The sequence below is a fragment of the Primulina eburnea genome, chromosome 13 (genome assembly GCF_022965805.1).
Source record: "Primulina eburnea isolate SZY01 chromosome 13, ASM2296580v1, whole genome shotgun sequence".
NCBI classification, from domain to species: Eukaryota; Viridiplantae; Streptophyta; class Magnoliopsida; order Lamiales; family Gesneriaceae; genus Primulina; species Primulina eburnea.
The window spans coordinates 26676474-26692130 of NC_133113.1; the positions used below are offsets into that span (position 1 = coordinate 26676474).

General features: G+C 41.6%; 2 protein-coding genes and 1 non-coding gene across 11 annotated transcripts; 2 read left to right on the top strand and 1 right to left on the bottom strand.

Moving 5' to 3' along the window:
• Window positions 1-2198: 2198 nt before the first annotated feature.
• Window positions 2199-2271, top strand: TRNAA-AGC (transfer RNA alanine (anticodon AGC)). The gene has a single exon. It is a non-coding gene; the product is annotated as a tRNA-Ala (tRNA).
• A 55-nt stretch (window positions 2272-2326) lies between these two features.
• On the top strand, window positions 2327-9940 carry LOC140810895 (putative E3 ubiquitin-protein ligase LIN-1). Of its 7 annotated transcripts, none has more exons than XM_073168806.1 (11): window positions 2327-3514; window positions 4564-4631; window positions 4838-4899; window positions 5219-6927; window positions 7122-7238; window positions 7320-7347; window positions 7423-8071; window positions 8166-8310; window positions 8441-8701; window positions 8784-9141; window positions 9269-9940. In XM_073168806.1, the coding sequence occupies exons 4-11, from the start codon at window positions 5239-5241 to the stop codon at window positions 9385-9387; spliced, it is 3366 nt and encodes a 1121-aa protein (XP_073024907.1). In that variant the 5' UTR covers window positions 2327-3514; window positions 4564-4631; window positions 4838-4899; window positions 5219-5238; the 3' UTR covers window positions 9388-9940. The 7 variants fall into 7 exon arrangements, with proteins under 7 accessions (XP_073024907.1, XP_073024910.1, XP_073024909.1 ...); XM_073168805.1 differs by lacking the exon at window positions 2327-3514 and adding an exon at window positions 4202-4476; XM_073168807.1 differs by lacking the exons at window positions 2327-3514; window positions 4838-4899 and adding an exon at window positions 4202-4476.
• Window positions 9690-11774, bottom strand: LOC140810897 (delta(12)-acyl-lipid-desaturase-like). Of its 3 annotated transcripts, none has more exons than XM_073168811.1 (2): window positions 11654-11774; window positions 9690-11093 (listed from the first exon to the last, which is right to left on the bottom strand). In XM_073168811.1, exon 2 carries the CDS (start codon window positions 11072-11074, stop codon window positions 9917-9919), a length of 1158 nt encoding a protein of 385 aa, XP_073024912.1. In that variant the 5' UTR covers window positions 11075-11093; window positions 11654-11774; the 3' UTR covers window positions 9690-9916. The 3 variants fall into 3 exon arrangements, with proteins under 3 accessions (XP_073024912.1, XP_073024914.1, XP_073024915.1); XM_073168813.1 differs by having other exon boundaries at window positions 11624-11753; XM_073168814.1 differs by having other exon boundaries at window positions 11666-11690.
• Between the last annotated feature and the right edge of the window lie 3883 nt (window positions 11775-15657).

Sequence of the window (15657 nt, forward strand, 5' to 3'; positions counted from 1 at the left end):
TACAGGGATGCAGAGATTTGGTGCAAGTGCCGCTGCAACTCTGGTAGACTGGTTTTGAGTTTGAATGTTGGGATAAGAAATGGTTTAGGTTTTGACGACACGCAAGATGAGGAAGGGGACACTTTGATGATGGATGCCTGATGGTATGTATTTTTTGTTGTCAGGTATGTTCTAAGCATTTTTTTCTTCAAGATATTGATGATCCTTGTTTTGCTTCATCCATTCAATACATTAAGTGTATACTTGGAGTCTCGAAACTTAATGGTACGTGCTAGAAGTTCTTTGATCGTGGCATTTCCTTGCTAACTAAGAATGTATTTTCTGTTCATGTAGATTTGAATGCTCAGTGTTGTTGTGAAGCATGGTTTTGTGATTGTTGAAACCTTGGTGGCAACTACTCGGAGCATAATATCATCAATTTTGATATTTAAAGCTGATCAAATTGTGTTCAGTTTTTTTTATTCTGCTGCTTGCATTGGTGTTCTTTTCCTAATCTGGTCTTTTGCATCTTGACTCAGTATTTCCGCACTTGCTTTGATTAATAACCCGCTAATTGCCGATCCCTAAAAATGTAGTGCCTCATACATTTTGACTACCATGACATGTTTTATATGATCATTTTCAGATGCAATTTTATTTCTGGATTCATGTCTCGTTTTTATCAGCTCTCTTGCTTATTGATTCTTTATTATATCACAATTAGTGGTTCCCTCCCCTAGTATCCTGCAAGAAGCTTCTTAGTTCTTATATGCCTTAAAAGTGTCAACAACCATTTTCTTGGCATCATCAATTGCTTGGCATGATCGCTGAGACGCTGACCTGAGTGCCTCCAGTATCTTGGCTACCATATCATTGTAATGGTTGTACAGACACTCCTTAGTGGCATTTTTGGTTATCAATATCTCTGATCTTTTGTATCTTTGATTTCATGGCCTTCATGAAACTTTCCATGTTTTCTGAACCAAAGCGTATTGTTAGTTGACATTGGTGAAGCTGATGGTACTTTTGTTGTTCGATATGCAGGTTGATTTATAAGTCATTCTTCCTCCAACCATCATATTGCTTTGTCCTAGAACCATACAAAACTGGACCATGTGGATGAAACTATTCTTCATTGTGTTTCATTGCAAAGCTTGAACATATTTCTACGGAGTTTTTTTGCAGCCAGTTCTATTTTGTTGTTGAGAAATTTCGCTGGTTTTTTTCTTCTATTTGTCAAGTGTAAAGTGAGAAAGGTTTCTTATGATGGAATTTTGTGGAAAAAGAGAGTAAAGAAACACTAATATATTTGAAACAATCAAGGGTCGGACCTGATCGAGAGCTCAAGGACCTGCCGTTGGCGACTAGAAAAAATTATGTTGCGCGGATTTCTTTTTCTTTTATCTCTTTTATAGTAAAAATGATGCTGATATATGTAACTGGATAGTTTTTAGATTTCCGCTACATACGTATAAATGTGTAAAAGCAAAAAATGTTGAGAATACAGATTGTTTATCAGGGACTCACAAACTCGTTTTTCTTTGAACAAATGAGCATTTATCAGTGGAGGTATGGAAGATGGCAAAACAACATCACACAAAAAACTCCCAAAACTATCAACTTGGAGAATTTGTAAATTTATGTTTTTTTTGAATGGTTTAAAAGGACAATGATTAGAACACATAACTACATTAAAAACCTTTCGATTCAATGTCATAAAAATTAGTTGTGATTTGAGTTGAGCTTATAAGTTTAAAATCATGCTCGATTTTCTTTATTGGGAAATTTGTTTCTTGATTGTAGGGAAGTAAATCAATGATTTTGTTGATTTGTCTTTTTATTCAACAGCTCAAAAACAATACTATAAATAAAGAGTGGGTTTCATGTGAGACCGTCTCACAAATTCTAATATGTGAGACGAGTAAACCTAGCCATATTCACAATAAAAAGTAATACTCTTAGCATAAAAAATAATATTTTTTCATTGATGACCCAAATAAGATATCTGTATCACAAATAACACCCGTGAGACCGTCTCACACAAGATTTTACCATCAATAATTAGCTTGTGGATGGTGTTTGAGCCACGGAGCATATAAGATAAAGCTAATTCACATTGGGCAAAAGTAAGTGAAAGAAGGGTCACTTTGGTGAAACACAACGGGGAAAAATGGAATGTACTTTTCTTAATATATTACAAATATATAAATAAGCGACATGGGGATGTAGCTCAGATGGTAGAGCGCTCGCTTAGCATGCGAGAGGTACGGGGATCGATACCCCGCATCTCCATTTATTTTTCCTTTTTGCCCATAAATTTTCTAGAACCTCTCCAGCTTCCGAGTCCGAATTGAAAATTCGAAGAACCCAGAAAAGAATCGTGTAAACTTCAGATATGAATATGGAAGAGATTGAATTGGATTAATCGGCGCATGAACTGCCGTCTATTGTTTTTAACTCATGAGTGATGATTACTCACGCGATGCTCGATAGATTAATTTCCGGGGTTTTTCGTTAGTGCGCGCTTCCGACTTCTGGAGTTTCAGTAAACAAAGATTATCGCTTTTGTTCATTATACATGAAATCGTTGTGAAATGGAGAAATGGGTGATCTGTGTGACAATCTTTGGCTGACTGCATCCTAAATTTTGCTCGGAAGTTGATGGGTTCTTTTTCATCCTGAAAAAAAAAAATAAGAAAAATTACGTGGTAATACCATACTTTTCATTGCTTGTTTTTAATGAAATTCCGAATGTTTATTTTTGAGGGGCCGTTTGCATGCAGTTCACAAAGCTAACTGCTCTTTCGCCTTTTACTAAGAAAAGAGAAAAGGTCCCCTCTTGGTTTAAGCTTTTCACTGCTGTGACAATGGTCATAGTATTTGGTTTTCCATTGGTGGTCAGTGTGCTTATGTTCTTGATATCTAAAGTTTTGAGCTATGCTGATGTATAGATTTGTTATGCGGGTTGTTGAATAATGCTACTGGTCTATTTGAGTTGTTGATTCATTGGCTCACTTTTATCCCTGTAATCTTTGTTTACTGCCTGGGCATGAGGTGAAAGAGAGACGTTGGGTTCAAAGAGAAGCTTTACCATGGCTGGGAACCTCGGTGTGTTATATGCAGGCGACATGATGAATACATATGTGATGAAACTGATGATGATATTTGCAATCTTGAGTGTAAGGACTCTTCTCAGCAGGGTAGAAAAGTCACGGCGTTTACCCTCTCAACCACCTTCGGTGAAACTGCCAGGAACCGATGAGTGCTACTATGTTCAGGATGGGAATAGTAAGTCCAGACCTCAATGTCTCACTAATGACCATACCGAGCTGCTCAGGAAAAAACACTTTGAAATTTTTGTACGTGGAGATTAGATCCCAGAACCTGTTTTGTCTTTTCGTTCTTGTGATCTTCCTCAGAAGCTCCTGCTGAACTTAGAAGCCGTAGGCGACGACGAAATGCCAACGCCTGTACAAATACAAGCCATCCCAGATGCATTGATAGGTCAGAGTATCCTCGTCTCAACTGAGATTAGGTCAGGGAAAAACCTGTTCCTTTCTTGTTTCTGTAGTTTCTCATTGTACAAAGGTAAAGAACTACCAATCTAGGTGAACTAAAACATATTTCTGTAATGCTTTCATTCGCTGATAAATCAATTATTAACAAGATGTGACATATTGCTCTGACTGTCACTATTTAGCTACTTTGGAATGCAAGAAATAGAACAATATTTGAAAATGAGAAATCCTGATGTTGATGCAATGATTAAGAAGATAAAGATATTGTGCTTTCGTTGTATCGCTAGTATTTGTTTAAATAGGAATGTATGGGAGTATGTGTTGTTTACTTATTGTGTGTGCGCGTATGTGGAGGTTCAATGTAGTCTTAGGAATGTCCAGTATCGTCGTATAATTAATCTTTTTACCTATTTTAATAGAATCCTTTCGTTAACAAAAAAAAAAGATGGGTTGGTACAAGTCAGAATGATTGTCCTGTGCATTAAAAATCTTCTATATAATTATATTTAAATTTGCTTTGAATTGTTGTTATTTAATGATAAGTCTGTTATTTTGAATGTTGAAAATAAAATGTATTAATCGTATCAAATCTGGGCCCCACATGCGCAAATTGTTCTAAATCGCAATATAAGCTTGTCTTGAAGTTTACTCGGGCACTTCTTCCACGATTTGGTCGTAAAACACCTCAAATAAATTATACTCAAAACCCACTAAACAGGGCGGCAGTTGGAACGGTTTGAAATCTTGTATGGCCTGCACTGCAAGAAAACAACGAACACTCAATATTTTTCACATAAAACAAAGTTACGATAATAGTCGCTCAATTGTCACTTTCCATTTGTCTCTCTTCCGTTCTTTCCGAACATCATCCCATCCATCTTCATCTTGCACAGTCTTTTTTGTGTTTTTTTTTTCTTTTGCTTCGTTCCTTGTAAATAATAAATTAAATATCCACCAATGAATTCTGTTTGTTATTACGGTATCTTAATCATTCTTTTGTTTCCAATAAACTTACACACCCCTTTGGATATAGTGATGGAATTTCCACCTTGATCAATTCTTGCAGGAAAAGGGATGTTTCCTGGGCTCTCGGTTTTGTTGAATGAATTTTTAAGAACAAGAAGAGGATCAAAGGTAACCGGGGTGTTCTGTTTGTGTTGTTCTTTCCTGTGAGTTCTTGAGATCGGGAAAATATGTATTTGATTTTCTTGAAGTAGTCCTCTTGTGCAAAGTTTTGGGTTTGTACAAGACTTTTTTTAGGACTTGCAAGTTTCAGAATCCTAATATCTTTTAGCGGGCTTTGAGATTTATCATTCTTTGAATTTCTACCTTTATAACAGGCTGTGTCCGAATAACGTCGGTTCGCATTTGTGAATATTTAAGAACAGGAAGGCGGTTAAAGGTACCTTGAGTGTTCTGTTTTTTGTATTCATCTGTTGTTCAATCGTGTGTGTGTTTTTTTTTTTTTTTTGTAATTTTGACAATAGTTGCAAATGACTACGAGGTGTTGATTATGAAATCTTGATGGTTTTTCCAAGAATTGTTGTTATTTTTTTACTTGGAATTAAGCCTCCCGATTTCACATATATGTCAGTCCTTAATGGGTTTTAGGAAAATTACGGAACATTGGCTTCAACATTTCAATCATGGAAAGTGCTGAAAAATTCGTGGCATGAGGCAGGATCTCCATTTGATAGCAATTGATTTAACCTAAAATGCAGGAACCATAAATTTTATTGATATGGCCATGTCACTCGAAGATCTTCTGGCCGAAGAAGGATTCCATAGGAGAAAATCAGAAATAGTTTCAAGAACTTCCTATACATCTGAAGGAAGACCGAGCGTGCCTCTGCGAGTTAGACACGAATCAAGTTCTTCACTTACTGTGAAAAAAGTGGAGAGATCACGATCTGAGATACCTCGATACAGCTCAAAAGGAGAAGCTTCAACAAGTGACAGTTTTAATGGCAGAAGGCCGAGGGATACTTTCATCCGAAGGGCGAAGATAGAATCAGAATCTGAGGCTTGGAAAAATGATGTGAGACTCAAAAGAAGAGGTCATCAAGATTCATGGGATGGTGCGAGGTTTAGTGATAGGACGTCTGCAGATTCACAAGTTTCTGAGATAACTGAGGTGACACATGGATATGAGATAGTTGAGGTGGGAAATAACAGCCCATACAAAGATATTTACTTGAACAAAGTTTATGGGTACGAGGAAAATGAGAGTAGGAATTCTACTAGACATGAGGAAAGGGAGAGATACAGGCAGCGTTCTGGGAAGAATATAGAAGAGGACAAGAAAAATAGGACCAACTCTTTCAAACATCCTCCTTCCTTACCCAATCGAGGAAACACTGATGCAACCAATTGGAAACTAATGAACCAGCCCGCGAGCTCCTCTAAGAAAACGTTTGACGAAAATAAGAGCATGAAACAACCAAAGCTTGAAGAGACACTTGATACTCCGGCTCTTGATGAAGCCGCTGTTAAAGCCATTACTTCTATCTTGAGTGGATACATAAAACGTTTTCTTGAGGACGAAGATTTCAGGACATACCTTCGTCACAATAGTTTTGCTTCCCTCAATGTTATTGGATTAGAAGAAGGCCTGAATGCTGAAAGTAAAGTCACAGAAAATCTAGAACAAGCGATAGAAACAGTGGAAAGGGCAGCGAAGGAAAGTGCAAGTGTAAAAGAATTGAAAAAAGCTTCATTACAGCTAAGTGTTATTACTGGATTAAATTCCAATGATTTGAAAGATGGGTTTACGTCTGGAATCCCGAATTTGAAATTGTCAGCTTGTGCTCATCTATATCTCAGTGTGATATATGTGATACAAAAAAAGGACAAGATTACAGCAAAACATATTCTTCAAGTGTTCTGTGATTCTCCTTTCCAGGCACGAGTAGCTTTGTTACCTGATTTATGGGACCATGTTTTTCTACCAAATCTCTTACATGTGAAGCTCTGGTATGATAAAGAAGCCCGTTCTTTAGCAGATTCACGTGTTTCATCAAATCTCAATCTTCTTGATAAACTCTATACTGAAACATTGGATTGGGGAACACATCAATTTTCCAAGTACTACAAGGATTGGCTAACCGAGGGGCTTGAAGCACCTTCACTCCCCGTGATCAAAATCCCTTCTTTCTCTGTTCAACTGATGCCAAAGGGAGGCTTGCATGGCCACACAAATAGTCCTGCTAGCTATGTCTCGCCTCAGCCAATGGTCAGTAAAACACTCTATGATGAAGTATTTAGACATGCACATAAACCGGGGTTTGAACTGGAAATTTATGAGGAGGAGAACTTTGAAATAAGTGCTAGAAGCTCAAATAGTCCTGCCCCAGAAGACAAGCAACTGATACTATATGATTCATTGACCAGCACAAATCAAGACTTTGAACCAGACGGCGAATCTCTCCCTGTATGTGCTCCACTTTTAATAATCTATCACACAAGGCATTAAAGGATCGATACTCATTTGTATTTAAATCGGTCCTAATGTCCTTTAAATGTTTGAGATTCACTTTGTTTGTTATGTAAATTAATGAAGCCGCCTCAGGACTTTACTACTTCTGATAGGACACAGCAAGCTCTCACGAATTTCCAACTTTACAGGTTGATCTATATGTAGCCAATGAAACACTCTCAGAAAATTCATTAGGAGTTGCAAATCCTGATGAAAGATGCACAAATTCTCAGAGTTATCAAAAAAATTCACACCCTACAGCCTTGGTGATACTCTGTCCACTGCAAACACAAATACATGTATTTTATGAGTTCCTTATGCTAATTTATATATTTTACTTGATGCAGCAAATTAAGTTTGAGAGTAATGTTCAAGGTTAGTGAAGATAGATTCAAGTTAACATAGGTTCCACTTGTAAGCATTGCTTATGTATTGTTTCTAACAATGCAGAACAAGGGGAGAATCATCAAGAATTTAGAGACAGACCTTCTCTTGCAAGCATCCCCAATGATTTTGTATGCCCCTTGACTGGCCTTATTTTTGAAGATCCAGTCACCCTTGAGACAGGTCAAAGTTTTGAACGGGAAGCTATCATTGACTGGTTCAATAAAGGATCCACTATTTGTCCAGTGACCAGAAAAGCATTACAATTTCAAGCTGTACCGTCTACCAATCTCATCTTGAAGCGTGTTATTGATAATTGGAAGAGTGACCACTTTCAGCATATCTTGGTTAAAGTCTCTCAAGTAGCTGCAAATTCTGCAGAAAATTCATTTATATCAAATGATGATATGATCATATGTATCTTGGAGCAACTTCTTGTTGTTTTAAGTGGAAAGGAGAGAGTAGAGAAAGCAAAAAGAGTTTTATCTCTTGGGGGATTGCAGTTTCTCCTTAAAAGATTTCATGGTGGAAACACTAAGGAGAAGACGTTTATCATACCATTATTTTTGTGTTGTATTGAAGCTGATGAAGAATGCAGGAATTATCTTTCAAGAAACATAAGCAAGTCGAGTCTGCTAGATCTACTTCACGGTGAGCAGTTGAAGACAGTAACAGATGCAGTTTTACTGCTAACTGAACTTATTTGCTTGAACAGGTACTTTCAGTCCTCAAAACTAAAATATTATGGATTCAATGGCATTAAACTTGATTTATCTAAGCTATTTTATAAAAAATGATATTTTATATAGGAGGATGGATTCTCAAATTTTTTTAGAAGGTGTAAACAACGAAGAGTTAGCAAATGCGATGGATGATTTGCTAATACATCTCAAGACCTGCACACTAGAACAGACACCCATGGTTGCTGTTCTGCTTCTACAGTTGAATCTTCTGGTGAGTGTTATAATGGATCCGATTTCTTAATGATGATGTTGTTTTAAACTGTAGTGGTTTGATTTCAAACTATCAGTCTTAGAAATGTCTTAAGTAAGGCTGTGATAAGATACTGTTTTTGGGCTTGCAGTCGCAACCACAAATGAATAAAGCATATAGACAGGAGGCCGTCGATGTGCTGACAGTCGCTCTGGGACAAAGCTTAACTGATGAAAAAGTCCAGAAGAAGTGTTCCAGAGCTCTTTTAGTCCTTGGAGGCTGCTTCTCTTCATCTGCGAAACTCATGACAGAGGATTGGATCCTTAAACTTGCTGGATTTCTCAATGGTCCTGATTGGGATATTGCGGATGACGAATCCTGTGATATATCATTTGATGGAAGAGTGACAACGGTACATTTTTCATTTTTCCTTGTGTTTCCAACAAAATATATGATATTCTGAAATCTGAATATCGGTTGCCTAAATTTACCAGAATTTTAGCGATTCAAAATTTTCGAAGGTTGATTCTCAGATCGAAGACAGCGAAGAAGAAAAGGCGCGGGAGAAGTGGCTAGTGAGTTTATCAGCTTCACTGCTTGAGGACGGGAATAAGCCGTTCTTGGAGACTGTATCCAAATGTTTGAATTTCGGGAACTTGGATTTGGTCCGAGTGTGTTTGGTAACAGTGGCCTGGTTGAGTTCTTCACTTGCTTCGTTGCCAGATACAGAATTTCAACTTTATGCTTTCTCAGCTCTCATCTCTCCACTCAAAAAATGTATGGAACATGGGGAGCTGGTCGAGCACAAGATTCTTGCTTCATTATGTCTGCTAAATTTCAGTAAATTTCCAGGTCTGCCATTTTCTTGTAGATTCCCATGCTCCATTTTTTATACTTCGTTTTGGTCTAATGAAGACTCTAGAGTCGTCTATTATGATTCAGTCTTGGACTCCAGGGTTACCTTCTTTTGTGGCTGCAGAATGCAGGATACTGCTGATGATGATTGCAGAGGAGATTTGGAGTTGTGTACAAAACCTGGCGGAGGTTACATGGACGGCCAAGGAACTTTGTGCCATAATTTCCGGGAAGAGGAAGTAGAAGAAAGAGTAAAACTGATACAGTAAAGTTCTTGTACTTTAGTTGTGTACCCTTTTCAGGCCGTGCTTCTTTACAAAGATTCAAGTTTATGGCAAAAATTCGCGCCTTCGATTGAAGTTTTAGGATATTCCCTATTTTTAGGAATCAACATCAATTTCTCAGTTGTTGTAATGAATCATCATTTATGTTTCAAAAGAATCATCCATTTTTAGTAAATCAAAGGTTGCAACATATTACTATATAGCACAATTTTGAATGGATTTATACCAAAACTCTAAATGTTGTGATGAATCAAACATAAATGTCACAAAAAGACTCAACCATTAGTAAATTATAAGGTTTGGACAAGTACAAACAAGATTACCTTGAACTGATAACTCATTACTTAGGAGAGAACGCACCGACTAAGGGATGTATTTTATCAGAGGAAACTACAGCAAGACTTCCTCATTCTCCAAGGAAAACACTAAAGACTAACACTTAACAACTAACACGGATACATAATACCAAACACGCAGACATCCCGCTTTCAAAACTTGTTTTTGTACCAGAAAACGCCCTTGACCTTGCTATTCTCGTCTGGCTCAACATACACACATTCCCTTGCCTCCCTCCACATAGCCTTGTAAAAGGAGGTTCCATCGAACTGATAATACTGTTTCAAGATCGGCTTTATCGCTTTTGTGGCCTCCATTGCGTGGTAATGTGGCATAGTTGAGAACAAGTGGTGAGCCACATGCGTGTCCGTGATGTTGTGGAAAATTTTATTCAGCACACCGTAGTCTCTATCAACAGTTGCCAATGCACCCCTCAGCCAGTCCCACTCGGAAGAATCGTAATGAGGCAAAGCCGGATGAGTGTGCTGCAAATACGTGATCAAGACTAGGAAGCCATTGACGATCAGTAAAGGTACACCATAAACACATATCAACCAAGTTAGCCCTTTTGCCAATGCTACATGATAGAGCACGTATGCGGCGGCAAGAACTCCAGCATCGGATAAGAAGATTTGAAGTCGCTCTCGATCGTTGTATATCGGGCCATAGGGATCATAATGGCATGCAAAACGACTGTAAGGCCTGCCCGACACGTTGAAAGCCAAGTACAGAGGCCAACCGAGGGTGAGGGTGAAGAGGAGAGTCGCAACCCTGGCTGGTGGATTGTTCAAGTATTTAGAGTACCATCCCAATTTGGACTTAGGCTTGGGTACGAAGACCTCATCACGCTCCATGGATCCCGTGTTCGAATGGTGGCGACGATGACTGTATTTCCAAGAGAAATAAGGGACCAGAAGAGCCGAGTGGAGGACCAATCCAACAGTGTCATCCACCCACTGGTAATCGCTGAAAGCATGGTGGCCACACTCATGAGCGATCACCCAAACACCGGTGGAAACACACCCTTGAACAATCCAATAAACAGGCCACGCAACGTAGCGTAGAGATGGTGGGAGGAGGTGGAAGTATGAGGTGGCAATGTAGTAGAACAGACACACGAAAAGGAGGTCGAAAACGACATAGGAAAACGAGCGGACGAGGGATCTTTGGAAGCAGTGGGGTGGGATGGCCTTCTTTAAGTCACCAACAGTGAAAGGAGGCTTCGAGTAAGGCATTCTTTGGATGGCACTGTTGCTCTTCTTTTGTTCATTTTTGGCTGCTGGAACACACATGCGGCCTCCGGCTCCCATCCTACTTGCTTCAAAGGACCTGCAGAACATACATATTTAGGGATACATAGAAAATTTAACCTCTTTTTTCTCAATTTTAAAAGGCAACTCTATCAAGCAAGTGCCGTCCCGTGGCTAGTGGATGTCGACAACTCGCATTAAAAATTAGCTGTGCATTTTAATATCTTGAATATTTGAGTCGGCTTCAATCTAAGTGGGCATTAAAAAAATCAAATTAAAGATGTGTTGCCACAATTAAAAATCCATTTCAAGAAATGAAAGTTGAGGCAATCCATCAGGAAAATGCATTCTTTTCACTAATCAAAATATACCATTCAACATGCAAACAAAAATCAAGCTAACAATGACCATAAAAACACAAGAACCCGCTCAGAGCATTGTGCAAACGCCACAAAACTGTGACCCCAAAATCAATTCTTCAGAAAAATTACTCAACATATTCCACAGATCCATCGATTACAAGCTAATGCAGCTGAAACACATTCATAGGGAACAAAAAAAAAAGAAAAAAAGAAAACCCACAAAAAGAACAAGAACATGAATACGCACAATGTAGATCGAGAAAAAAACAGAGAATGCCCGAAAGATTACGTGAAAGCACTTCCGGAGGAGAAGCGCTTCCCTTTTCCGCCAAGATAAAAACAGACGCTGCGTTTCTGCTGAAATTGATGATACACAAGAATAAAATGCGGAGCAACAAGAAAGAGGTGGTGTCTTAATATACAAGTCTTAACGAAACAACAAACACTTCCAAATTTACGTGGGCCTCACAAAGATCCCTTCTTTCATGCATGCGTCAACGTAACCACATATCATCGGGCGACCGACTGACGTGTCCAGATGTGGTTGGTTCAGGAGACACGTCCTATTCTGCGCGCCATCATTGACCCTTGGGGCGTGTTTGGAATTGCTGAAGAATCCACTTCCTAATTCAAACAAAAATTATTTTTTTTTCCGTATATGAAAATTGGTAAAAAAAAAAACATTAGATTATTATAGTGATATTTGAATATCTATTATTTTAGATTTATTATAAAGATAATATTTTGAGTATAAAATTGAACCATTTTATTAATATCAAAATTTGTTAAGGTACTTATCATATATTAGTATTATATGTTAGTGATACTCACGGGAAATCTAGGGTCCGATCCCAACGAGCGTCACTAGTTTAGACGTGGGCTTTAAGATGACCCTGAGCCTGAAATCAAGAAAAAGACCGTTAAGAAGGGGCCAGGAGGGTGTCCTAGCGTAGCCCCTCCGACGCTCAAGTCAGTGACTGAGGATATATGGGGGGAGCAGCTAAGGGCGCTGCTGAAAACAATATAGTGAATTCAATCCATTATCATACGCTCAAACCTGGTATTTATAGGAGAATACCTGGGCTTGCCATGGGCCATTCACCTGTGGGCCTCAGAGATGGGCCGGGAATTTGGGCCGGATCTTGATGGGTTCAAGTGATACTCACGGGAAATCTAGGGTCCGATCCCAACGAGCGTCACTAGTTCAGACGTGGGCTTTAAGATGACCCTGAGCCTGAAATCAAGAAAAAGACCGTTAAGATGGGGCCAGGAGGGTGTCCTGGCGTAGCCCCTCCGACGCTCAAGTCAGTGACTGAGGATATATGGGGGGAGCAGCTAAGGGCGCTGCTGAAAACAATATAGTGAATTCAATCCATTATCATACGCTCAAACCTGGTATTTATAGGAGAATACCTGGGCTTGTCATGGGCCATTCACCTGTGGGCCTCAGAGATGGGCCGGGAATTTGGGCCGGATCTTGATGGGTTCATCCATGGGGTATCACCAGTCTCCCCCTCCCGAGTCGAACTGAATCGTAGGTTCAAAGTTCGATTAATTGTGTTGTTCTTGAGTTACCGGGTGCGAGTTGTGCATTTTCTTCCCACCATCTGTCAGTCTCCAAAAATTTGGAAACAAATCAAGTCGCAATCCTGCAACTCTCTCCCGTCTAGGCTCAACGCGCTCGTTTCATCACCCTGCCCAGCTGCCTGCCACTTCGCCTGCTCGCCCTCGCCATCTCCCAGCTCGACCTCTCCCGCTTGCCTCGCCCTTGCACGCACGCCCGCCCTAGCACGTGCTCGCCCAGCTGCCTACCGTGCCGCCTGCTCGCCCTCGCCATCTCCCAGCTCGCCTCACGCCATCTCCCAGCTCGCCCAAGCGATTGCCACGTTCGCCCGACAGCCAGCTCGCCCACGCCGCACCCTGCCTCACGATCGCCCGACAGCCAGCTCGCCCTCGCCGCACCCTGCTTAACGCTCGCCCGACAGCCAGCTCGCCCCTGCCAGCGCCTCATGCTCGCCCCTGCCAAGCCACTCTCACCCTCGCCCAGGCGTCCCGAGCTCGCCCGCTGCCACGCTTGCCCGACAGCTAGCTCGCCCCTGCCAAGCCACTCTCACCCTCGCCCAGGCGTCCCGAGCTCTCCTGCTGCCATGCTCGCCCCAGCCCCGTGCCACGCTCACCCCACCACCTGCCGAGACCCTCGCCCCACAGGCCAGCTCGCCCCTCGCCCACAGCCCATCCGCTCGCCTCGCTGCCCTCGCCCCTCGCCCCGTAGCCCAGCTCGCCCACGCCGCACCCTGCCTCACAGCCCAGCACGACGCGTTGCCCATAGCGCCTCGCCCCACAGCCCAGCGCTCGCACTCCAGTACGTTGGGAATTTTGATACATTCCCTTGCGAATGGTTGTGTGATTTCTGAAAAAATTTTATGGGGGCGTTGCCCCCACACCCCCACGACCTGACCGGGCAGGTCGATCCCCGTAAACTCTTGCTAGGCGATGCCTTAGCAGGAAAATTTAATTCTCCTCCTCCACTCTGCTCCTCTGCTAGGCGACGCCAAAGCAGGAAAATAACAATTCACCACCTCCACCCTCTAACTCCTCTGCTAAGCCGGGTCTTAGCAGGAAAAATCAAACTATCGCCTCATCATCTCATAAGTCCTCTGCTAAGCCGGGCCTTAGCAGGAAAAATAAAATTCAATGCGTCCACCCTTTAACTCCTCTGCTAGGCGATGCCTTAGCAGGAAAATAAAATTCAACGCGCCCACCCTCTAACTCCTCTGCTAGGCGATGCCTTAGCAGGAAAATAAAATCAACACCTTCACCCTCTAACTCCTCTGCTAAGTCGGGCCTTAGCAGGAAAATAAAAATTCAACACCTCCATCCTCTAACTCCTCTGCTAGGCCGGGCCCTAGCAGGAAAATAGAAATTCAACACCTCCACTCGCTAACTCCTCTGCTAGGTGATACTTTAGCAGAAAAATAGAAATTCAACACCTCCACCCTCTATCTCCTCTGCTAAGCCGGGCCTTAGCAGGAAAGTAAAAATTCAACTTCTCCATCTAACTCCTCTGCTAGGTGATTCTTTAGCAGGAAAATAAAATCAACACATCCACCCTCTAACTCCTCTGCTAAGCCGGGCCTTAGCAGGAAAAATAAAAATTCAACCGCCCCCACCCTCTAACTCCTCTGCTAGGTGACACCTTAGCAGGAAAATAAAGAGTCCATCTCGTCATCCTCTAACTCCTCTGCCAGGCGACGCCTTAGCAGGAAAATACATATTCTCCACCCTCACCCTCAAACTCCTCTGCTAGGCGACACCTTAGCAGGAAAATAAAATTTTTCTCCTTCACTCTTCTCCTCTACCAGGCGATGCCTTAGTAGGAAAATAAAATTTCTCTCCTGCCCTCTGCTCCTCTACCAGGCGATGCCTTAGTAGGAAAATAAAATTTTTCTCCTTCCCTCTCGTAATACAACAACATTCATGAACTGAAAAGGGGAACCTGATTTTATTGAATATCAACTGATAACGTAAGACAAATTCAGAAACGAAATACATCAAAAATGAAGTAAAGATATTCTCTAAGGTGGTAAGCGTTCTCAGGCCTCTTTTAGAGCTTTACCCAGAGTTTCCATCAGTAGCACCCCACAAGATCATATGAATCATTCCTCTCGTAGGGTGGTTATCCTCATTCATTCCCCCCCTCGGTTCGACGGGTCCCTGAGGAACATCTTGACCTCGACCTTCCCCTCTCTGCTCCCCGACCCTCTGATTTATCCATGGAGGGCCTTGACCACGTCTAGGAGACGAGCGAGACCTCTGTCGACTCCTGGATGAGGATCCTTCTCGTCTATCCCGCGAAGGCAATCTAGCACTGCTCTTAGCCCTTCGCGACTTCTCCCAGCTCTCCTCGGGCTCCCTCACCTCCGTCACCTCGTCACGACTCCTATCCAGAGGAACATGTGATGAGAATTGTCTTCTGTCCCTAGCTTTAATCTCCTCTCTTTCCCCTGCGCCCCTCTTCCTTCCTCCTCTCTCCGCTCCCTCAACTCCACTCCTCCCAGGTCGCTGCTCCATTCTCTTATGCCGCTGGGCATCTTCAAGATTTATATATTTCTCAGCTCGAGCCAACAGATCATCATAGCTCGACGGAGGCTTCTTGACCAGCGACTTGAAAAACTCCCCTCCTCTAAGTCCCTGGGTAAAGGCACTTATCATGATGTCAGGAGTGACCGCTGGTATTTCCAACGCTACGCTGTTGAAGCGCTGGACAAACTCCCGTAAAGT